Source organism: Nicotiana tabacum, chromosome 2, assembly GCF_000715075.1.
Source record: "Nicotiana tabacum cultivar K326 chromosome 2, ASM71507v2, whole genome shotgun sequence".
NCBI classification, from domain to species: domain Eukaryota; kingdom Viridiplantae; phylum Streptophyta; class Magnoliopsida; order Solanales; family Solanaceae; genus Nicotiana; species Nicotiana tabacum.
This window is the reverse complement of record NC_134081.1, coordinates 20,880,003-20,905,566: the sequence shown is the minus strand read 5'-3', so window position 1 is coordinate 20,905,566 and position 25,564 is coordinate 20,880,003. Positions and strand designations below refer to the sequence as shown.

The 25,564-nt window shown below is 36.9% G+C and overlaps 1 protein-coding gene across 1 annotated transcript; it reads right to left on the bottom strand.

The window, feature by feature from the left end:
* Window positions 1-13,338: 13,338 nt before the first annotated feature.
* Window positions 13,339-20,926, bottom strand: LOC107787904 (serine/threonine-protein kinase ATG1c). The gene is made up of 13 exons (XM_075231583.1): window positions 20,391-20,926; window positions 19,347-19,467; window positions 19,168-19,226; window positions 18,444-18,508; window positions 18,114-18,207; window positions 17,945-18,025; window positions 17,714-17,822; window positions 17,407-17,479; window positions 16,992-17,323; window positions 16,505-16,863; window positions 14,688-14,982; window positions 14,083-14,153; window positions 13,339-13,794 (listed from the first exon to the last, which is right to left on the bottom strand). The coding sequence occupies exons 1-13, from the start codon at window positions 20,640-20,642 to the stop codon at window positions 13,555-13,557; spliced, it is 2,151 nt and encodes a 716-aa protein (XP_075087684.1). The 5' UTR covers window positions 20,643-20,926; the 3' UTR covers window positions 13,339-13,554.
* Between the last annotated feature and the right edge of the window lie 4,638 nt (window positions 20,927-25,564).

Genomic DNA, 25,564 nt, shown 5'->3' with positions numbered 1-25,564 from the left:
AGTCAGACATTGTATTTATATTAGATGTTCATGTACTTAGTGACACCGGATTTTGGGAGTGTTATATTTGTATTTATGAGATTTCTTCCGCTGAATTTAATTATCATATTTTTAAATTTTAAAAGATATAGTGGTTTATTAAGATTGCCGGCTTGCCTAGTATTGAGATAGGCGCCATCACGACAGGTGAGATTTTGGGTCGTGACAAGTTGGTATCAGAGCTCTAGGTTACTTAGGTCTCACGAGTCATGAGCAAATTTAGTAGAGTCTTGTGGATCGGTACGGAGACGTCTGTACTTATCTTCGAGAGGCTCCCAAACCCTTAGGAAAATTTCACTTTCTTGTATTCTATCGTGCGGAATTGATTCAGCTTGAAACATAACTCTTTGAATTCCTTCCACGCATTCGTGTGTGCATGTGAGCGCTCGGTATCAGTTGTGCATCATCGGCTTGTGATTCCATGAATGAGATTTGTGATATGTATTTTGTGTTGTGGTGATGGGCTAATCTGGAGGACTTGAGGCCAGGATTAGACCGCATCTTAAGCTCGGTAGCTCCAGTTGTGTGAACTTGTACATTTGGACTCATATGCCCGGTAGTGTCCTTATGAGTGGAATCTATGGCTCGATGAGCGGTTGCATGGCTATATGATAAGTATGATGTGATTATGTGATGTGTTCAGATGGGTTGAATGTGACGAATAAAGTTTACTTGTGGCTCAAGAGTTTGCTATTGGGTACTTAATTTCTGTCTTGATTTGACGTATAGTCTTGAATTGTGAGTGTATTGAAGGATCTTTCACGTTGTTAAATTGTGGGACAAATTAAATTATCATGTCTTGTTAATGTGTTTGGACTCGAAAAGAGTAAGTGATTGTATAGTAATTGTGGTTGTGAAAGGGTATAACAAGATGCTAATTTGAGGCTAAGCATGTGAGTTTTCTCCTGCAGAGTAATCTATGTAGGTGTGTTCCTTATAATGTTGAGTGGAGAGTTTCTTTTCTACCAGCGGAGTGTATGTGTTGAGATTTGAATTTGAATCTTGTGGAGAAAGTTGACTTGACTGTCACGAGAATGAAGGCGAGCTTAGCAGTTGAATTGAGGTATTTTATGGTTGGTATTACTTGAGCTTATGAAGAATTTTCGTTGAACTGACTGCAGTATTATGGCAGTAATATAGTATGGGTATTGTGAGTTATCAAGTATTTTAATCTATGGCTTTGAGCCAAGTAAGGGAGCCTACTATTGACAATTCAATTCATGGTTATGTGTCAAATGTTTGTTTTGGTCTGAAGTATACTTGGGAATCAGTGATGACTTGAAGAGGTAGAGTTCGAGAATGACTCGAGTAATAAAATTTCTTGATACGGGTTATATTACGCTTTATGAGTATAATAAAATTGTGGGATGAGTGAGTTGTTACTTGTGAATGATTTAATGCGCACAGAGTATGAATTTGATAGGTGGTATTAAAGTAGAGTTACTTATTTGAGTGTTGTTGTGCTAATGGGGCACATATCTTTTGGCCCATTTGGGCGGTGTAATATGGATTTGAACAAAGGGGGTGACTCTCGAGAAAGTTCAAATGGATTCGAGATTAAAATGTAACAATTGAGAATTTTTGGCAGATTTGTTTATGGTTAAAATCTAAGATTTAAGTTGGATAGTGTCGAGACTTGTGAAATTTTTGTATATCATTATGGATTTTATATTTCGGTATCAGGAAGGTGAATGAAACGGCCTTAGACTCAAATAAGGTATTTTCAAAATGGGTGTTTCGGTTGTGGTATTTATAGGGGTAATTATGATGTGGTGAGACTCTACAGATATTTTGGTGGCAATATTCTTGGATTTTGGTGACCTACGTGGTTTGGTCGAGTTAGAGTAATTTATTTCTAATAGCTTGATTCATGTGTTTGATGAATTTGGAGACTCGGAGTTCTCATAAGTATATTGTTTCGGGTTGCGGCCTGTTTGAGGTGAGTATTTTATTTTTAACTCAGTGGAGGCACTAGTTGCGTTAATTATTTGTGATAGCAACACGCTATAAGTATGTATATATGTGAGATTTGAGCCAATGTGCGGGCATCGGGGCAAGTACTCATACTCGAAAGAATTCTTAGGCTATGATATGCCTAGAGTTGATTGTTAAGCATAAAGTTATAACGTTTCTCGTGTTCGTACCTTTGTTGAAAACAATATGAGCTACATTTGAGGTTACAAAGAGGCTAATTCCCCTGAATAAATGGGGTAGTTACTATTTTTGCGTTAACTTGCCAATTTGAAGGATGACAGCAGACTTTGCACATGCTTACGCTATGGCGTGTTATTTATACCAGTCCAGGAGCATGTGAATCTTATTTCATTTATCATATACATGTGTACTTATTTAATTTCTCCTTTATGATATGCTTGGACTGGAGGCATATGACCATGCCAGGCGGATTATGTTATTGGCACGTGAGTTGTCCGTGCGGATCCATATACTGATATTATTGGCACGTGAGTTGTCCGTACGGGTCCAGATATTGATACTATAGCACGTGAGTTGTCCGTGCGAGTGATGTTAATATGAGCTCTAGAAGAGCTGGTTACTGTTATTAAATTTGTGTGTCTTGGTTCTACTATATATAATGAGCTTATAGCATTGCAGTTGTGGTGGTGCTTGTTAAACTCACAATATGGTTCTCTTCTATGAGACATTTTCCATATTTGGGTACATAGATTGCGCAGTTGTGGCCTAAGTTATATTGATATGGCGTGTCTGTGGGATAGTTGTGTTTAATTATATAAGGTCATTGGACCTAGAATGAGTACTATCAGGCTTGATTATGGTATATTTGGGTGGATAATATTGAAAGCCGGCTTAGGAGAGGATTATGGTCCTAGTTGGTGCGAGAGAGCTCCATGGCTAGTTGATCTCATGAGTGGTTATGAGTTTTTTGATTGTTTCTTTTATCATTTATCATTGACAATGTACGAAGGTTTTGGAATGAGGTTCTGTTGAATGCAGGGTTTTATACTAGTACTTGGTTGGTTTGAGTAGTTACTGTGATCAGAAATGGTGCTACGAGTATGCGAGTTGTATAGTATGTTATGTGATTATATCTGGGGTAATGGTTATGGCTTAATACAGTTTGTTAAGACTCATACAGAGTGTAGATGTGATATTCGGGTCTTGAAAAGAAATTTTTGGATGTTGAAAACTGGATTCTAAAGTTTATGGGCTAATGTTAAATTAATGATTTTCAGTCATGTTGCATTGTCAGGCCTATATAGAATAGGGTGACATAGGATCACCCCGGGTATATGGTTGGTAAGATGGAATAGTGATATGATGGCTTAGAAATAACTCTTGGCACGTTCGAGGACGAACGTATGTTGGGGGAGAATGTAACGACCCAGCCGGTCGTTTAGAGTATTACAACCCTGTCTCCCCATTTACTGCTCAAGTTATGTTTTTTAGTTATTTTATAACTTAGCGGGTTGATTGGTTTGGATCCGGTAAGGTTTTGGAATGATTTGGAACACTTAGTTCCAAGATTTAGAACTTAAGTTGAAAAGGTTGACCGGATATTTAATTATGTGTAACGACCCCGGAGAATTTTTGCTAAGGAAATTAAGATTTTGTGGTGCCGAGTTAGATCAATTAGTACAAAGGTTGTAGAACTTTATCCCTTGGATGTTAATTTCAAAGCAATAAGACTAAAGAAAATACAGCGAGCTATCTCTCCATGGCGCAGCTATAGCAGAGGAGTGAAGCTGAATATTTTAGCAAACTAGTGAGCTAAAGCCTTATAGCACAGGGATAGTACCAGTGAAAAAAAATACTGTATCCAATTTTAGCAAACCAGTGAGCTAAAGCCTTATAGCACAGGGATAGCACCAGTGGAAAATACTGTATCCGATTTTATTAATACATGAGCTGGGAGAGAGAAGAAGAAAAGGATTTCAAGACTAGGGCTTTTCTCTCCATCACCCATCCGGCCAAGGCTTCCAATACACACTTAAGGTGAGTTTTTAAGAGTATTTTTATGATAATTTCACTTCACAATCACTAATTACAACAAGATTTTATATTGGATTCGATAGGATTTCTTCAAAAGCTCAAAAACATCCCAAAAGTTGACTTTTAAGATTTGGTCTTCAATAGGTAATCTTTCACTCTTAAACCTATAATCATGGATTGTTAGTGAATATATGAGCAAGAAATAAGCATTAGCACTTATTGGATAGTTCTTAGAAGCTATAAATACTTCAACTAGATTATTGGGTGTTGTAGAGATTTTGTAATGAATTAATTAGTAACAATTGGGTTGATGTGAGTTCATTGATGATTGCAATGGTGTTAATGAAGGCAATTTGTAGACAAAGGATGGTTTAGTATCTCTTATTGGTGGGAAGAAGGGAATGTTGGATGAAAAAATACCATTATTAGAGGTAGTAAAATGCTATGCACTCTAGGTGTTTGATAAAATACCTAAATGGCCAAAATCTGGAAAAGTTTTACTAATATTGGTGTAATTGAATTATGTTGATGTAGATTGAAGTTGTAAGAGTAGTTAGAGGTTTTAATATCACTAAAGAGTTGAATTAAGAAAATCTCGATTTGTGGCGATCTTATTATCGAGGGATTTTCAAGGAAATCATCGGGATTTGAGTTGTTCGAAGGTTGATACGCGCGGAATTGAATTTCCAAAATATTGTACAGCTTGCTCGGTATTGAATTTGACTTATTCGAGGTAAGTAACACCTCTAAACTTGGTTCTGAGGGTATGAATCCCTGAATTTGTGTTATACAAACTGTTTGGAGGTGACTCACACGATAGTTGACGAGTGTGTGGACGTGCACCATAGAAATTGGAACTTGAATAAATCTTGTGAAGTTGTAAAGATTAAAGAATCTTGTTATTATCTGAACATATTAGATAAATTGAGCTGAGGCTTTTATTAAAGATCATGTGTAGGCTACGTGCCGATATTTTGGGACTTATTAGGTCGTGTTGCTATTGAATTAATTGTTTCAAAAATATATATTTCACACTCAGTCATATTCGTCCATCGTGAGGATATTTATGGGATCGGGGCTGCCCGTGTGCAGCAGGCCTTATTGGCTTTATTATTAAATGAATCGGGGATGCCCGTCTGCAGCAGGCCTTATTGGCTTTATTATTAAATGGATCGGGGTTACTTTATTGGCTTTATTATTAAATGGATCGGGGATGCCCGCCTGCATCAGGCCTTATTGGCTTTATTTTTAAATAGATCGGGGATGCCCGCCTGCAGCAGGCCATATCCGCTTTATATAGCGCTTGGGATGAAGGAGCCCTTCCGGAGTCTGTACACACCCCCAGTGAGCGTAGATGATTATATATGTTCGGGATGGATTTTCCCAGGGCATGGGCCTGCCTTACTTATTTATATTGAGATGAATTTACCTGGACATATATCTTGTGTGTATCATTTACATTTGGGATAAATTTTCCAGGGCTGGATTGGCCTTTTACGGTACAGTGACCGAATGATTTTTGACCAGTCTTACATGAGGTCTTTCCACTGAGATGTCATATTCCTCATATCATACAGTATTGATCTATTTCACTTGTACTGAGTTTAACTGTTGAACTTGAAAGCATGCTTAAATTTCTGTACCATTATTTATACTGGACTGTACCTGCAGAGCTCATCATTACTTTCAGCCCAGAGGTTAGTCTTGTTACTTATTGAGTTGGTTGTACTCATACTATACTCTACACCTCGTGTGCAGATCCAGGTGCTTTTGGACACGGAGATTGTTAGATTTTAGAGTACTATTAGTTGGAGACTATCAAGGTAGCTGTTTGGCACCCGCTGACCTTGTCTCTCTTTCCTTCAGTTATTGTACTGTTCTATACTTTTAGACAGTGATTTTTATCAGTCAGGCATTTTATTCATATTAGATGCGCATGTACTCAGTGACACCGGGTTTTGGGAGTGTTATATTTGTATTTGTGAGATTTCTTCCGATGAATTTAATTATCATGTTTTCAAATTTTAAAAGATATAGTGGTTTATTGAGATTGTCGGCTTGCCTAGTATTGAGATAGGCGCCATCACGACAGGTGAGATTTTGGATTGTGACAGTATCAAGACTAACCTAAGTGAAGGAGTGACGAGGCTCAAGTCGAGATACTCACTAGTCAACTAACTTGTGCGGAATATCAATATAAAACTGACAACGGAAAGCATAACAGAATAAATATCAACAAAGAATAGGGCATGTGATAACACACAAATTAACCAACAACTCATAAAATACAAAGTAAATTCATTTTAGGAAAACAAGGATATGTTCAAATCATCAACCCATTCCAACACAAGAATAACATCAAGAATCACCCTGAAATGCCACATAACATAATCAACAAGCCACCCTTATGACGACGCGTGAGCTTCACATGAAATATTTTTCTTTATATAGCTACACATGCATAAGCCCCCTTATCTCACCGCATGCGCATCCCAATAAAGTATTTCCCTTATTTGCAGTATGCGCATTAGCCCCCTTTATCTCGTCGCATGCGCATCAATAAACACCACTCTTCTGTCACTGCATGTGCATCTCGCCACCTTTATACTCCATAAAATAACAATCACCCTCACAACATGTACACATGTGCCACAACATCACCATAACAACAATACCAAAGTCACAACAAGATATAGTCCACGGCTCAACAATATTGTGTACAAGAACCATAACAATAACATAAGGGCGCGAGGAGTGAACAACGATAAAACATATTTCATTAACAAACAACCCAATTCAAGGCATATTAATAGCCTAAGGTATAATCCGGTCAATTGACACACATATGCCTGTGTACACACTCGTCACCTTACGTCATCGTTTCACATAGTACAAATAATGCAAATTAGACCAAATCCTAAGGGATAATTCTCCAACATAAAGTTAGGCAAGATACTTACCTCAATTAGGCCAATTCAACACTCTAAAAATGCTTTGCCTTTAAAATTCACTTTTGCTTGGCTCAATTCTAGCCAAAAATGACTTAATAATATCAAAAAATACAAGAGAAACTAATTTCGATTAATAAAGTTAAGATCTTTACACAATACCCCAAAAGTCAACAAAAGTTAACCTCGAGCTCGCCCGATCAAAATCCGAGTCGAAGGGTAGATCTCGAATATCCTTAACCGCACGAGTACAAATATGTGGTTGGTTATCAAATCCGAATTCAATTCGATTCTCATCTCTCAAATTTTTTATTTTTCAAAACATAGTCAAAATTCCCCAAAATTCCTCTTCAAATCTCATGGATTATATGTTAAAATTCATAAATAATTATGTTATAATATCAAAATGGAGTCAAAATCACTTACCCAATAACTTTGTATGAAAATCCCCTCCTAAAATTGCCTCCCACCGAATCTAAGGCTAAAACATATGATAAAATGAGACTAAGTACCGAAATTTCACTATTTGTTCAGCTGCCGAAGTCGCAAATACGACCAGGGATTCGCAAATGCGACCCCTTGCAAATGCGATCATTTGATCGCAAATGCGATGCCTGCTGAGCCCAAGGAATGTCGCAAAAGCGACACAGTCTTCGCATTTGTGAAGTCAGTCCCCTTCGCAAAAGTGATCCCATGATCGCAAATGCGGTCTCCCCTGCCCAGTTGCCCCATCGCAAATGCGATCCCATAGTTCGCAAAGGCGAACAAACTAGCACCCATCCTACCTCGCATGCGAGGTCCGCAACATCAACTCAAAAACCAGCAAAATCTGAAACTCACTTAATTATCCTAAACATGTCCGAAACTCAACGAGCCACCAGGGCTCCACACTGAACATTCACGCAAGTTTAAGAACATCATACGAACTCGCTCGCGAACTCAAAACACCAAGATAATATTTGAAATCACGAATCGGATACCAAAACACATAGAATTCACAACGAAACTCAAGAATCGCTAAAATCACAACCAAACGTTTGATTCCTACCAAACCAACTCGGAATGATATCAAACTTTGCACACAAGTTTCAAATGACAAAACAGACCTATTCCAAATCCCAAAACCAAAATCCGAACCCGATAGCCATAAAGTCAACCCAAGGTCAAACTTAGGAAATTTCTAAACCTTTAAATTGCCAACTTTCGGTAAAAAGAATCAACTCATCCTAGAAACCTTCAAATCCAATTCCGAACATGCGCCTAAATCCAAAATTACCATACGAACCTATTGAAATTTGAAACTATCAAAATACCGTTTCATGGTCGTTTTCACAAAAGTCAACTCGGTCAATATTTCCAACCTAAGTTTCCAAATCAACCCAAAACCTCCCCGAAATGAAACCAACCATCCCCGCAAGTCATAAAACTATAAATACACATACGGGATGCTTCATAAGGGAAAGCGGAGCTCAAATACACAAAACGACCGATCAGGTCGTTACAATCTAAAAGAAAACTGAGTTACTATATTTGATAGTTCTTTACTTGTTACATATTTAAGTAAGACTAGTGCAAATTTAGCAGATAACTAAGCACTCTCATTTTGGTAAAAGATAATCATATTCTAAACTTTTTAAATTAAACTGCTTCACAACTTCATGTCTGAATAATTAAAGAAAATATACTACATCAAATACAATGAACCATAAAGCCCTCATCAATTGCCCTAACATTTAAGCAACTACAAGCTATAAACAAAATTCAAGTCTGACTATGCTCTCAAAGAAATCCCCAAAACAGAGACTCAAATGGACACGCCATTCTTGAATGCTGTAGTTGCTTTTGGAAACGCCATTCTTGAGTTATGTTTTTCTAAGTAGAATAGATTGATTTAGATGAATGGAGAGTGAAGAAATTTGAGGCTTGGCAAGTGATTTATAGGGGGGGAAAAAGTTAAAGCTGGGTTTCCTATACTGATCGGGAGTGGAATTATTATCCAAGTTCCCTAATTTGCTCACACCGTTCTTTATTTCTACTAGTATCATTGAATATAAACTTCTTTTACATAATTACATATGTATTAATAATATATATTTGAGATGTAAAATAAATATTAGAAAAAATATTAACGTCCATTGGAAAATACAAATTAAAGAAAAAATTCAAGTCCCCAAAAATAATGTAAACAAAGGAAGAAATCATACATCACAAAGCCCTAAAATATTTTGTCTAATTATTCAAGCCATCAAATGTTTTGTCTACTTATTCACATATTATCGATTCACCAATGAATTTCCTCCAACGTATTTGTTGAGAATCAGGCTTTAATAATATAATGATTTAACAGTGAAATAGAAGAAGGGACTTTCCACAAGCAAGCAAAAAGATACAGAACAATTGAAAACAAAACACCCAAAAGTTTGAATAATTAAAATCCGCAAGCAACATAATTGAATACCCAATTTGCTAAATAAAAAAAGATTACAACAAATGAATACAGAGACAAATTTGTAGTTATCAAATTACCCTTTGTTCACTTGTTGATATGCGTATACCAAAGTCCAAACCAATGCAGCTCGACTACCATCTAAAAGTTGGGCCGCCCATAATAATAGCATTGAACTAAAAGATATCATAAAAGGTAAATTTGCTTAATTTACCTTGAAAAAATTAATTTTGACGCTAAGTAGGAGTTGAAATGAATTGGACTAAATTCTCTTCGACACCTCTAATTCATGTTTCTAGGGCAATACGTTATCTAATACAACTCTTCAATCTAACGACAATTGTTATAAGGATAGGGAAGGACTTCTAGAGCCGGAAGGAAATCGAAAGGAGTGGAAATAAATATTAGGAAAATAATTAAAGACTATTCCTAAATATTAGAAAAATAATTAAATAGTTATTCTTATAAATTAGGAAAATAATTAAATAACTATTTCTAAGTATTAGAGAACCAATTAAGTAGTTATACTTATATATTGGAAAAATAATTAAATGACAATTCTATCTCAATTATTAAAGGGTAAAAAAGACGAATGACATTTCACTGAGGGCCTTCGTGCTTTTAATATAGTATACTAGTCTCTATGTTCGTGCTTTGCACGACTATCTTGCGACATTTATTATGAAACACATACCTAAAATAATAAACTTTCAACTGCATATGTTCTTTTTTTAAATAATTATTTGCATCAGATATATATACAAAATATAATAATCAATTCCGTGGGTAATATGACTTTACAACGACATTTAAGGGTTAATTTTAAACTTTTTCCTATAGATAATTCCTGTGATCGGATCTATACATTACACACAAGTGAATTATCATACTATCACATCCTTCTATTACGTGTGGGAATAGTTCTATGAGCTCCTTTTTTTTTCTACAGAAACTTGTGTAACCTTTTACAACTATGACTATACGTACTTCTACATCCAAATATTTCGGCCGTATCAATCAAAAATAGAAACCAAATGTAACCAGAAAAAGGAAAACAATAACGGATAGCAACAACAAATCGAGAAAGTGACTTTTACCGTCTAATAAGATTTTTTTTCTGAATTGAATGATAGACTTGCATGTTGGCATGATATATAGATAATAAAATTGCACAAACAAAAAGTAGTACTGAAACATTTAATATATATATAAATCTTGATGGGGCATGCGAAACTACTTCTTGACCATCTAATTTTTTTAAAATTTATTTTAAACGATTAATCGTGAAGTACATATATAAAGCACATAAACAACAAAAACAAAAAGGAGAGAAGATTTGGTTGAAGAACAGAAAATTTAATGCTAATAGTTTTTTTAAAGTAGGTTAAGTATTTATTATTGAAACTCAAAGACAAAGTTTTGGCAGGAGACTGAAGTCGCGAATTCTTAGCCAACTTGAAAATCTTATATATTAGTTGATCTAGTATTAAACTTAATGGAGATTACAATTTTATCCAACATAAAATGTTACTTAATTCACTTTTCAACGGGTAGAAAAGTCGATCGATAATTCAAGGATATTTTAGTCGTTCAATATTTAGTGTTTTAACATTCGTACTTTTATAATAATACTAGTCTCTATGCTTGTGCGATGCACGAAATATCATGTGCCACACATACCAAAAGTAATAAACTTTTAGTAGCATAAATATTCTAAAAACAATTATTGAGTATGTACAAAGTTCAATAATTAGTTCCTTAAAACAAAAAACAAGAAGAATATAATATATGTTCAAACATACTTCTCTATAACAACCTCGTTTGTTTCGATATTTTTTGGCTGCAATAGTAAAGCGTTGTTATAGATGACATATATTATAACATAGCATAAAAATCGGTTCCGACAAAAGTTTGGCTCTTATAGTAAATAGATGTTATATAGAGATGTTGTTATAGAGAGCTCTCTCTCTCTCTCTCTCTCTCTCTCTCTCTCTCTCTCTCTCATATATATATATATATATATATATATATATATATATATATATATATATATATATATATATATATATATATATATATATATCAAATAACTCATTAGCAAAGTGTTCATGACACAATCAAAGGACGAAATGAAACTAAACATTATATTAAGAGTTATGCGAAAAGTTTTAAAATCACTTAAACAATACAGCAACACTTATATTCTTTTTAATGCAATGGTTTAGTTTAATTAAGCCTTAAAAATTCAGCTGTATAAAAGTAATAATTCTTTAGATCAATATATATATACAAGAAGTTATTTAGTTATTCATGCCTTCCATGTCATTATCTTTTTGTTGCACTGCAGGTTATCCTATATCAACTATTTTAGAATTTTATATCTAAACTTATAATTCTTAACCACCTAAATATTCAACCAACAAAAAAAACAATTAATATCTTAGAAAAATTCTCACGTATTTATGTCAAGATTCTAAAAAGTGTTCCGTTGTATTATAACGATCCACAAAAAAAGTTCTTGCATTCATAATTGCGTTTAACCTTGATGACAACATACACGTAGAGTCGTAGACTAACATGAAAATTGAACATTGCTATTACATGTAATGCACCTTATTTCAATCTCATTGAGAACTCAAAACCAAACTCTAAACTAATAATACCTTACCTAATTTTGTTACCTTCGTTTTACAATAATACCATAGAACAAAACTAATACCTTGGCGCCTCCTTCCGATGTTTCCAACTAATGGACGCCCCAGATATTTCTTCAATTTCTTTATAACAAAGATTTGGAGATTCTTTAGCCTTATATTACGAACTAGACTTCTAGACCAAATAACATTTATATTCCATAGTGTAGCAAATTGGGGTTTCTCAGTCTCCTTATTTGAATAACCAACTAACGGAATGAAAGTCATAACCTGATAGGATAGTTTACGTTACTATGATTTGGATAGTTTACCTGATAGGATTTGGATTTGGATACTTTTACGTTTTTGGACATAAATATTGAAGAGAATTTAAATTTTGAAGGATATAAAAGTCTATCAATATTACGAGGATGTTTTAGTCATCTAACATTTAGCGTGAAACACATATATATATATATATATATATATATATATATATATATATATATATATATATATATAGATTTTCTTGTAGTATATATTGTATGTTATGTATATATATTACCTTATATATTTTCCTATTTGTAGCCAACCAAGAGGGAGAAATGAGAGTAAAAACAGGAAGAATAATAATTGCTTTCTCCAGTAGCATCTGGATTAATATGCCACAAATGTAAATATAAATATCATAGTAATATTGAAATCTAATATTAAGTTGTGCCTAAAAGCTGAAAAGGAAAAAAAAAAAGTTCTAATAATCAAAGGCCTTCCGGAATATAAGCCGTGTCCGTTTGATTTTATAATTTTAGTAAAACGTTTTCTCCAAGAAACTTTTCCAAAAACCTTCCAAACCCATTTTTGAAAACTTTCCAAAATTGATTTTCTACGACTTTCCCAAAGTGAAACAGAAATGCCATCAAAGTACTTGTACCCCTTCTTTATATTAAGCAAGCATTCCATGTTGATATGTGAGAGTCCACTTCGATTATTTCACCTGATACTACATGTACGATAATTTTGTCCACAGAAAGTTACATATTATATGATCTAAATTAAATTAAAAGAAAATAAGTGTAGATTTAGGTATTTGAAGTTAAATTCTTCAATCAGCATAATTGTACACAGAAACATCCAAGTCCCGCCGCTGTTTCTTCAATCAGCATAAATGTACACCGACTGCCGTAGGGCTTGAAACAGCGCAGTAGCATACCACTAAGCTTTAGAAAAGATGGATATCAGCTAACAAAGAACTCAAGTGTGCTTTAAAGAGACTCTGCCTCCATAAGAACATAAAGAGATAGTCTAGGAGCATTGATTTTTTTATTTTTTTTATTTTTTTTTTGAAGAAAGAGGAACTTGAATGTTACAATCATTAGAGAAAATGAGTTGAGTTTTTTCTTTTTTTTTTTCTTCTCACTTTCTTTAAAATGCTAAAAGAATAACTGTACAGATCAAAGAATTTTACAGAGTAACACATGACATGTTATCATCATTTTGTATTAACAGCTCTCTCTCTTCTTTAAGGAGAGCAGTGTTGATCCTCACACTTAAGCAGAGCCATCATTTGAGACCTTGAAACACTTTGCCTGTTATTGAGGACATCAGTGTAATTTTGAAGCCTATAACGATCCGAGTTTGTTAGAGAAAATGGAGGATTTAAAATCAGAGATGGTGCTTCCACTTGTAGGAATTTTAACAAACGCACAGCTTTTGAATAAAATACCACTGCATTTTCAGTCCGACCCATGTACTCATCAACCTGCCACAGTATCATAACTTCTGGTAAATGGTTCAGTTTAATATTAGGTCTCACTAAACAGAAAATTTCACAGATAGGGATTGTTGTCTTCTGAAAGAAGAAAGAAGAATCGACTAAACCAGGAGGAGGACAAGGTGATTACACACACGAAAAGATTTTCAGATTTTCCTAAGTCCTGAAGTTTTATGATGAGCGTGACTTGTTTATGTTGGAATTTTGTGTTGAACTTTAGTTCAACAGAAACACCAATATAGACCAAGATAAAGAAAGAAGATACAGAACACTTACAGCTCCCTTTCTACCCAAAGCCAGGGCAGATTGAAATATCATCTCCATTGCATCTGGCACCTCTGTATTTCCTGAGAACAAACAATAGCACAAGGAAGCTCTTTATCTTTTTGTCTAAGAACATAAAAAGCAGTCTTATGCATCATACTTGAGCAAGAAACTGAATATATTCCTATTACAAAGTATCTGGGATGTTTTGCTTGCTCTTTAAATCCCTGAAGTAAAACAATAGCTAAGAATAACATTTAATGCGCATAAATATGAAAACACCAAAGGACAACTACAAGATCAACAGATGGCTATTCTATCCAGTTCAAATCTTCCAAGTTATTTTGCAGTAACACATTAGATTGTTGATAAAACTAGTTTTATCTTAAGAGACCATCAAAACTACTTGCATAATTTCATCTTAATAATAGATGTGGAAGTAAAAGTTTGCCAGGTATGTAAGGAACTCATGAATTATTGCAGTAGAATAGATAGAGGAAATAGGAAACAAAATGTCACAAGAACAGTTGCAGTATCACACATAAAGCACATAGAGATTGAAGAAAAAGGGGAGGGGTACAGCACAAATTGGCAGCAGTTAGTAACCAAGAATATACCAGGCTCTATATGTTTGGCAAGTTCCTCTGCATTACCAACTTCACTAAGAAATGCTTTTTCAATATGAGAGCATACATTCTCCGGCCCCAAAATGTTAGTAGCATCAAGATGCTCTTTTATGTTAAGACTAGCTTGACCTTTCTTCGTGATTTCCCTCAATCTGATAGTTTCTTGGTTTGGACTTCCTTCAATTGCCGACGCCGCTTGCGTATGACAAATATCCAAAGCTTGCTTCCATATAGCAAGACTGACTAGCTGAATTGAAAATGCTTCCAGATGCCTGCTTGCCTCAACCTTCAAGAGAACGCAATAACTATTAGAAGAAACATACCCGAAATGAACCAATAAGAGCATAGATAAAGGATAGACAGCTAAGCCTAAGAAGAGTCAGCAGACAGATTAGAATATACAAATATCTATTGAGCAAAACTTGATCTTAACAGCAAAAGGTAGAAGACCACACAGTTTACAATTTAGATTACCAGTTCCCAAGCACTTGCCATCACCTGATATTAGCAAGGTGAGTGCAATGAATGATGAAAAGTTAAATCAGATGATACTCATAAACAAACAAGGATCAAGATTGGCTCAGAGATGAAATTTGGACTATAAGACTTGATTTTGCTGATAAATCTTTCTTCAAATGACCTTTTCATCAAAAAAATCAGAAGATCTTTCTTTTCTTGCTCTTTTTTTTAGCTCTCGTGAAAGTGAGGCTCAGCCAAGTCAAAACTAGGTCAGACATTTGCATTTTTGGGTATTTTCTTATTCCATCAAAACTCAGTATCTCACCACTTTACACTTTCTAGTAAGTCTATATCCCAAAGAAAAAGTGATCACTATCTGATATAGTTTATTTGAGAGATTTTATTGTGCAATCTGATGATTCAATGTTCTATATATTTGTTCCATAAATCATTGATCGAATTCATTTTAGAAGCAGAAAGGCATGTAATCAACGTCTCCATTTGCCTGGAGCAGTAAATAAATTAACCTCATAGAAGAATAAATCAATAAATCACAATGGGATGTTTGAGCGAACAACTAAGGTTGGCTTCATGAAATTCTTGTTAATGTTTCTTCAGGAATTAAAAGGTCGAGTTACTACGTAAAGATGCAGCGCATTGCTGAAGCAACCCAAGTACACATTAAACACCACATATTTGTACAAAAAGAAAAAGACATGCTTCTAATTCAGGTGATGCACACCGAGGAAATTAAGTCAAACATACTATACAAGATGTTCAGCAAGATTTAGACATTCCATGAGATTTACGAGGCCAGCACAATAAGAAAGCTTGTATCAAGGATATGAAATACATTAGAATACTCAAATTTTGTTCCATTAAACAACTACAACAGGATCTGTAAGAATAGGATATATTTAGATGACTCCAACTTGAGCAAACATATTAGACTCCTACACTGGGGGTAACCAAATCAATGGTGTAAACAGTAGCAAGGCTGTTGTAGAACCGGTAGTGCTGTAAATGAAGCATGGGGTTAAAGCTTTTTTAAATTATATAAAATATGGTAAATTTTCATTAATAGAGTACCAAGAAGATACTGCAAAAGTACAACAATTAGATTATAAATGAGCTGTCTCTGCCTCAGCCACAGAGAAAGCAAAAAATCTAAATACCCGTATCTTCTGCCATGCTCTTCTTACAGAAAGAGTACAAATTCAAAGCTAAATAAATGAGATCAGGATCTACAAGAAACTAGGCTAGAACTTATTCTCTCCCTGCACCCCTGCATGCTATAATTGCAGGTAGACACATGCAGCTTTACAGAAAATGACATCACTATGAGTTACCTTCTCATTCACTAACTCCATGATAGCAGAGGCAAAATGTTGCAGGGACTCTATTCTGGCCATGCCATCAGTTGGCGGCTGCTCCAAACGGTTTATGATATCTGTGCATCCTTGTGAAGTTCCAGGTGCAGATGAGGGACTTTCCAAACTTCCTAAATGACCTATTCTACTAGTTGGAGGACCAATAATAGGCACCGGGTCACTTGGTCTAGGATCTAAAATCGTAGACGCTTGCAGGGATCTGCTTGATCTGAATGGCATATTGCTAAGCCTAGAGGCACCTGCTGAAGAATATGAGTCCATGGGGGGCCCAGAAACAATGACATAGTCCTGATCAATCAACTCAAACGAATCCACCACTGTTAAATGGAGTGAATACCATAATCAGAAAGTTAGGTATCAGCCAAAACTATAGATCCAAGCAAAACATAAATTTCCTCAAAATTCTAGGCAAAAGGAAATTGGGAAGAGCATTGCAAAATAGAACCTTTTGAACGAGTAGTAGCTTGCCTATGGTCCTTCAAATTAATAGATTCCCTCATGTTCCTTTCTGTATGTCTGTGGCTCGAGCCAATACTATCTGTTTTGTGTGGGGTATTACAAGAACCTTCTTTCCTCTCAGCTTTTGCATCATAAGAAAATCCATGTGACAACCTCTGTGGTAATCTCCCAGCAAATGAAGGACTACCATCAGGAACGCTGGAATCATCATCTAGACTAAAGGGTAAACCATCTTCTTGAAAAGTTTCCTCTCTGTTCCTCACAGGATAGCCTTCTGATATAGGAAAACCACCTATTACCCTTTGAGGTCTCCTATCCCTGTTGACAATATCCACACATCAATCAGATCGAAAGATGAACAATATGTAATAACGAGAACTAGAATTCATTAACCACTTTACCAAGACAGCTCATCTGGCTGCTTCTCTGCAAGAAATGGGTGGTTAAAGAACTCTTCAAATGTCAACCGCTCCACTGTGGATTCATGGATACACCAAAGACGTGTTTTGAAATTTTAATGAAAAATTGTCAGGTAAAGAGAATTCCGGATTTGTTATTGTTAAGGTAAATACTGAAAATCATACAAAATCTTCTCTATGTGAAAGATTCAAAATGGCAAAGCGTGTGGGAAATAATGATACAAGTATACTCAAGACTGTTTGTGAAAGATTTTATGCAGTTGAAATCTAGACCACTCAAATGACGTACCTGGATTACGGCGCAGCAATTTTTTACACAAATCTATGCAGTTAGCACTTAAATTTTTTGCATTTGGAGGAAACAGCAATTCAGTGGACTTTAATATGTTCTGGAGCAACTGCAGGAAAGATTGAGGGAAAAAGTTTAGAACTTTGTGTCAAGAAATTTAATATCGCCGATCAAATTGAACCAGAAAAAGTGCCACTATAAGAAGTATGCAAAGCTTAGAAGATATTGAACCTGGATTTGATTGTTTCCAGTAAACGGGGTTTTGCCTGTTACAAGCTGAAACAGGATGGCACCAACGCTCCAGAGATCTGCCTGCGTTTGCAGCCAAAAGTTAATAGGAACTTGAAATGATATTACTCCTATTAGACTATGGATGGGAATCATAGGAAGAGTATATCACCTTTGCATCATACTTTTGAAGTTGCATTATTTCTGGAGCCATGTACAATGGTGAACCACATAGTGTTTCAGCAAGGCCCCTAGGCTGCAAAGACCTAACAAAAGAGAGGTGGTTTAAGTCATTATGAATTTTGAATGGGCCACTCACCACTTAGGAAACATTTAGCCAGTAAGCTTGCAGCTTAAACAGGGGAAAAAAGAAGGAAAGAAAATCTAGCAAAAGTGTTCTTAATGGCAGATGAACTGGCTGGATCTTAGGTCATTCAAAAGAGGGAAGGGAAGGAAGAGAGGTACATCAGCAGAAAGACATTTACCATATGGGCAACTTTACCTTGCAAACCCAAAATCAGCAATCTTCAAGGTGGAGCTGTCATCGTTCGAGGATAAGAGGAGATTCTGTTGGATCAAGAAAAAAGGAACAAGTCAATGAATTGACCATTTCCACTTACCAAACACGCAAATTCTTAAAAACAATTAAGAAGTATTACTGTCGCCAAAAATGAAAAATAACCAAAGAGACATGCAAGAACTCACTCCTACAAATCAAATCATTAGCTCCCTCAACTAGAATCTAATAATTTGATGGTATGAAACCTACATATCTGTTCAAAGAGACTCATCTCCTTTGACGCCTTCCTTTTCCTTTATTATCTTTTTGAAGAGTATTGTCCTCAGCAAATGTGGTGATTATTCAAAATCTCTGTATGAGACATGGGATTGCTATCTGAAAATGAAGCAACAGCATGCCTCAATTACCTCCGAGTGATGGAGTCATGTGAACCATTTCCAATCTGTGGTTTATGCACTAAAAAACCATCAAATACTTGGCTCCTTTTGATGATTAGTGCAATATATGCTAAGTGCTAGGTGGTGCATAACTAACGGGATAGTCCCTTTGCAGCTCACTCGTTTTTTAATATTTTTACGCATAGAAAGCTAGCATAGTCATTAGATGCCCATGAATATCAATAAGAACTACGGCAAAATCACCTGAGGTTTATGAGGAATCGGCAAATTTTAAAATTTCAGAATAGAAGAGGAGAAGGAAGCCAAACCTGAGGCTTTAGATCCCTATGTATTAGATTGTTATCACGGAGGATTTTTAAACCAGATGCTGCAGTGAATAAATGAACATGAACATTAATATGTTTAAGTTCATGTAATAGTAAAAGGTCATTCACTCTACATGCGAAAAAAGGAAGTTGGGCAAAAGAAACAGAAGGTTCAGACAAACCAAGTTGCTGCATAAAATGTTTTGCAGTTGCTTCTGGAATTCTCCCTTGTCGTTGTTGAATGTACATAGAAAGATCACCTCCTCTACAGTACTCCAAAATAATGTATATTTTTCCCACCTCCTATATACCATTCACGAGGTTTCATTTAGATCAAAATGGAAAAGAAAATATATGTCACAAGCAAAACAACATATCATTTCTTAACAAAGCAGATTCTTAACTCAGCAACATTGTGCACCCAAATGAACACGAAACTTAGACTATAAACTAAGCAAAGTAACAAAGCTGGGCTATGCTCCTGCAGAGTCGCAGATACGGTCTCAAATACGAAGGTCTAGAGTCAAAAACCCTGCCGTGGGCAGGCATAAAGCTAAATTTGCTCAGTTCTAGTTTCCACAGAACTTACCGAAAAGCTATTCCCTGAGATTATACGGAGAACTAATCTCGTATTCCTTCTATAATGTTCATAGAAACAAAGCTATACACTTTCTTTATGACAATACGAAGACAACTAAACAGGTAACACATAATAAACATTTTCTTTATTGAGTTCCTTCTTTCTACTGAAGACTTTCACCAAAAAGATATTATCTCAAGTCTCAAGCAAAATGAGCATAATCTATACTGCTCAAAGTTCCAAATGCAAAAATTATAATATCCCCGCAGTCCGTGCATCCAAATAAGCAATAAGATAAACCTCTATTCCCAGTATTTAAGTTACATACACTCACAATTTACAGATTTTTTACACTATGAGTGTAGTTTAACCTACTACAGCAGGTTAATACCATTTTTATCAGGTTATTAATTAACGCTTATATAGAAATTTACCTGATTTTGTATACATTGTTTTACGCCGTAAGTGCATATAACAACTCTATTTTTCCAATGACTCCATAGACTCACACAAATACCTAAATGATATCACTAAGCTACAATTCGAATATAAATTCTAGCATTTCTTAGCAGAAATATGCATAATTCCTTAATTAACACAAACATATACTATATGTATTCTGAAACTGAATTTGATAATACAAAACCTCGATCATGTCGTGGAGGCGAATGATATTAGGATGATTGATCTTCTGTAAAATTACAATTTCGGACTTGAGACTATCCTGAAGCTTATTATTAAGCCGAGCCGTGACGATCTCTTTAATAGCCACTTCGGTTCCGTGAGCTCGGTGCCGAGCATGCCACACCGTCGAGAAAGAGCCGGCGCCGATTTGCTTCCCCACTACATAGTTCCCTACCACACTCCTTCCCCCTCCTCTGCTCATCGATTGAGCCATCAAAACCCTAACCAAAATTTCCCAAACACGGCCTTATCAGAAAGGTGACTCCACACAACCAAACACGGCCTTATCAGAAAGTCTACAACGGTCAAATTCAATTCCAGGAGGTTTTTGAGCTTAGTAATGAACTATGGGTTATGGCTATGGTGATTGAGCTTTGAAATGATTGAGTGTTATAAAAAAGGAAAATTTTAAAACTTTATTTTATTTTTTTGCTTTCTTTTGGGTGGTATTGGAAGTTTGGTGTTTGCTTAAGGTTATGGTGATTAGTGCCGTGCGCTTGGTGAACGTATTGACTTGAGGCATACTGGGGCGCGGACGTAATGCGACGTGGTCTATTGTTGTGGACCACCTTATATATTTTGTTAATAATAACGTGGTGGCATCATATTGGTCGTGAGAAAATAGAGGGCACTTTTTTCTTTAATTTGAATTTCAATCATACCAAGCTCTTTTTGGCAAAATAGAAGATAGAAAATATTTTGCCAAAAATGCATAATGTTCGTCAAATTGTTTCTGAAGGCATGGGCGGATCAAGTAAGGTTCGATGGGTGGTACGCCTCCCACAAGTTTCAATCTAAATTCTCGCTATATATAAGAAATTGTATATATATTTAAGGCGTCGCCCATAGTAATAGATAATACAAACGTGTCAATGACAAACAGTAGAAGATTCTATTTTGATTGTGAAGGATCAAATCCAACTGACAATAGGTTTTTAACTTTTGGCGAACTACATCACGTAAGTTTTCAATTATTCTATATATTCCGTTCTCTTTTTTCTTCTTCTGTAATTATTGTTAACTATTTTACTTTATTTATTCACTTTTGACTTTCTTTTTACGTCTCTAATTAGTTAAGTATTTTTTTTCATGCAGAGTTAAAACAATATTTTCTTTTGCAAATCTTCGCTCTATCATAACTATAATACTATATTTTTCGGTTCAATCGATTTATATTATATACTGTTTGACCAAAAGTATAATTTTCGGTTGAAACTATTATATTTTATGTAATAACGGGTTAAACCTAGTTAACGATAATATCTCTATGCGAATCTTGAAAATGTGTATAATGTGGGATAGATCCAATAAGGGATTGACAATAAATAACATTAAATAATCATAAAGTATGATCAATAATAGAAGAGTAATTAATACAGTAATAAATAGTAATAAATGGCATTTATGTAAATAGGAGAAGTGATTTACCCAATAAACAATGAGATAGATGATTATTCCCCCTGACAATGATGAGTGACAGACAGATCTTAGAACATTTAAAATATTCTCGGATCTGATGGAAAGGTGAGGACTGATATGAGCAATAATCTTGATAAAAAGGTAGTATTTGTATTTTTACAATAGAGAGGGGGAATATCTTTGTGCAAAGTCTGCTCTTATCACCATGAATATTATATGCCTTTATTCCTTATCTTTTTTCCTATTTATTTGGGACATACCCCCAATAAACCCTAATAACACAAGTGCAAAGAATATCCAATGGAATATTCTCTTTAATCATGCCCTAATAAACCAGCCGTTATAGCTCTTTTTTCAATGCTCAACATCGACCATCTTTTGCATCTCGACCACGGGCTTCGCCATCTCCTGGTCGACCTCGGCTGACTCTTTTCTCGAGGTTACTTAATCCTAAGTACTGAGACAGATTTCGACCTATATAGTTAGTCCCTCCGCTTATTAAGGCCGACTCCAGATGACCTTGATGAGCGGATTCTATTTATCGTGTTTGGCGAAATTGAGCAAGTAGGTCGAGTAGTGACGTTTTAGACGGGATGACGACATGACATTTCGGGGGCCGCGACTTTTGAGGTCACATCATTTCTACTCCAGAATGACGCCATGATATCATGCGTCACTATGGCGCATTTTCCCGATATTTTGCGTCATTTCTCGTGCACCTGCCATTTCGATACCAGCGCTGGGTAATGATGGCCTGATTCTCGGTTTTGACACTTTAATTCTTATAAATAGGGATATGAGGATATTCGTTCGTGTTTTGCATGTTCTTCATATCGAAACCCTTTGTCTTCTTCTCCGTGCTTCATTATTGCACATCCCCTTCACTGGTCTTAGCGATTCTTGTTGCTTCTAATACTTCCTTGCCTGAATATCCTCTCTAAAAAATATGGGCAATGTATCCTCCGGTTCTGGCGCGGGAACTGACCCTGTCCCCCATGGCGGTGCTTATGCCCTCTCGCGCTGATGGCGTCTCTATCGCCGTTGAAGATGAGAATTTTCCTACAGTGGAGGAAATAATTTCTCGTAGTGAGAAAGTTAGGTCCGACTTTTCGAAGGCACCTGAAGGCGAGCTCGAGGTCTCGGAGTCAGCGATGAAAGAGGTCGATCTAGCTGAGCTTAGGGCAAAATTCAACATTCCTGCCCACATCGATCTGGTACCAGCGGGGCGTGATATGGTACAAATCCACCGCCCCGAGTATTGCGCGTTTTATGCATATCCTTTCCATGTTGGCTATACTCTTCCCATTCTTCCATTGGCGGAGGAATTTTGCCTCTACTATAGCATTTTCCCAACCCAACTCTCTTCATACATCTACAAGCTTATTAGGATGCTTACAAAATTTGTGGAGTTGGCCGGGGTCGAGGTCACACTCCACCATCTGATGCATCTCTTCGCCCCTAGTTTCTACACGGGACAATGTTGCACCTTCGCCACTGATGAGGTAAATGCCTGGTGGTGAAGATGGATGACAAGGCAAATTGATAGTTCTGGAATAACTACTTTTTTGTCAGAACCGAAGACATGGTGGCTAACACGAGCGGCTTCCCTGAGGCTTGGAATCACGCTCGTAAGTATCTATTTTTTGTCAACAATATTTAATTTGCCCATTTTAGTCACAGGCTTTGAAATTTTGTCCCTTCTTTGTACAACCAAGACTACGCCCCCTCCTTTGGTCAGGGATATTTCCGACTGGGTTGGCCGGGTTCTGCCTCATATTGTGGGGATTCGTGAGTGGTCGGGCATTCTCAAGAAGTTCGGACGTGCTTGTCCCTTGGCCGGTGAGTTCATCTAAATTTTTTGTTGTTTCGATCTTATGATCGCTTACTCGCTGCAGTTTATTCTCGGTGGTAATAACCTTTGATATTTCTTTTTCAGTTCGAGGATCTTCGAGGAGGCCGGAGGCTCCTCCTCCTGCATTTTGTAAGAGGAAGGTTGCCTCTTCTTCGGTGTCTATTCCCATTGTGACCGCGGCTAGGCCTGCTCGGTCATCTACTTCTGCTCTTTCTTCCGCCACGGCTAGGCCTGGTCGGAGGTCAGCCCCACCTACCGCTGCCTCAGCATCGGCAACAAAGCTTCTGGCTTCCCCTTTGTATCGTTTGGTAGACGAGGAGGAAGAGGAGTCACCGAGTGATGGGAATTTGGTTCCCCGTAAGAAAAGACCGATGGACGTTGGTGATGGGATTGCCCGAGTCGTGGATTCGGTAAGGGCAATTTTGTCATTCGTGAGACTGCGACAATAGTGCTTGAAGTCTGTGGGAGCCCAGCTACAAAATCCATGGTGATACGCTCCCACTTCCACTCCGGTCTGTTAATCCTTTGAACCAATCCTCCTGGTCTCTGATGTTTGTACTTCACCTCCTGACAGTTTAGGCACTGAGATACAAACTCCACTATATTCTTCTTCATTCTCCTCTACCTGGGCCTGTACAACTGCAACCGACTGGGCTAGTAGTACCCCAGTATCTGAAGTCCCTGCATCACCTGCTCTGGAGTACAGACGATAGGAGTCTGAGTACCTCCCCCGGCCTGAGAAGTGGCTGGCGCATTCTGAATAGAAACCGCATGAGCAAGGCTAGTGCATAGAGTCATAATCTAAGCCAAAGCCTCTTGGAGGCCTGGAATCACAATGGGCGCAGCTGGTGACGTCGAGTTGTCGTCTGAGATTCCTCCATCGGCTGAGGTCGTAGAAGGCTTGTCCCTTCGCGATGCCACGATGGAAGTCGAAAGGCCATCCGTGAGGGTTTCTGATACTTTACGACGAGATGAGCCATCGGCCTCGCGAACAGCTGATGGTCCTTCTTCGCCGATCGACGAGATAGGTAAAGGCGTTGGCTAGGATGGCTATGAGACAGGCTCCAAACTTGACGTCGATGAGGTGAGTATGATGGGAGAAGGATTTACCCGGCTCGAAGTGAGACTGGAGGGGTCCATGCGGACCATTGTGATCACCATGGATCGAAATTTACTGGTAAATACGGAGAACGTGGTTCCTTCTCTTGGTCCCCTCTGTTCCGATGCGGTGGGAGAAACCCTTGAAAAGTTGGATGACGATACATTATCAAGGAGTATAGTCGGCCTCACTCTCAGGGTAAGCTTTTCGACTTCTTTCATTTTTGTTTGTCAAGATCAACGTTTAGGCTTCGTTCTTAATCTCCATTTTCTTTTTCTTTCTTTTTGCAGACTGTGATTTTGGAAATTGAAAGCGCTCGAAGAGAGGAGAGGCGTAAGGCTTTTTTCTGACGATGGAGCAAAAATACAACGAGTACCATGGCAAGTACTGCCAGATTTATAGGTGGTTTGGTGAGAGCGATAATTTCGAGGCTCTTCAAGATGAACTGAAAGAAAAGGATGACAAGATGGTGAGGGTCATCGAAAAATGCAGCATTCTTGAGGGGGAGCTAAGAGATAAAGAAGAGGAACTTGAGATTAGCAGGGGGGTCGAAGCCCAGTGCAGCAATCTCCAAGCCCAGGTGATCTTATTGCACACCGAGCTCGAGGAGTGCCAATTCAAAGTGGATGCTTTAAGTGGCGAGGTCATCGAGAAGGCATCGGATCTTGAGAAGGCCGAGTTAGCTCAGTCGGGGGCTTTGAGGAAGGCGGGGGCTTTGGAGATCGTGATCCGTGTCCTTCGTTCTGAGCAAGAGAGTGCCTTGGAG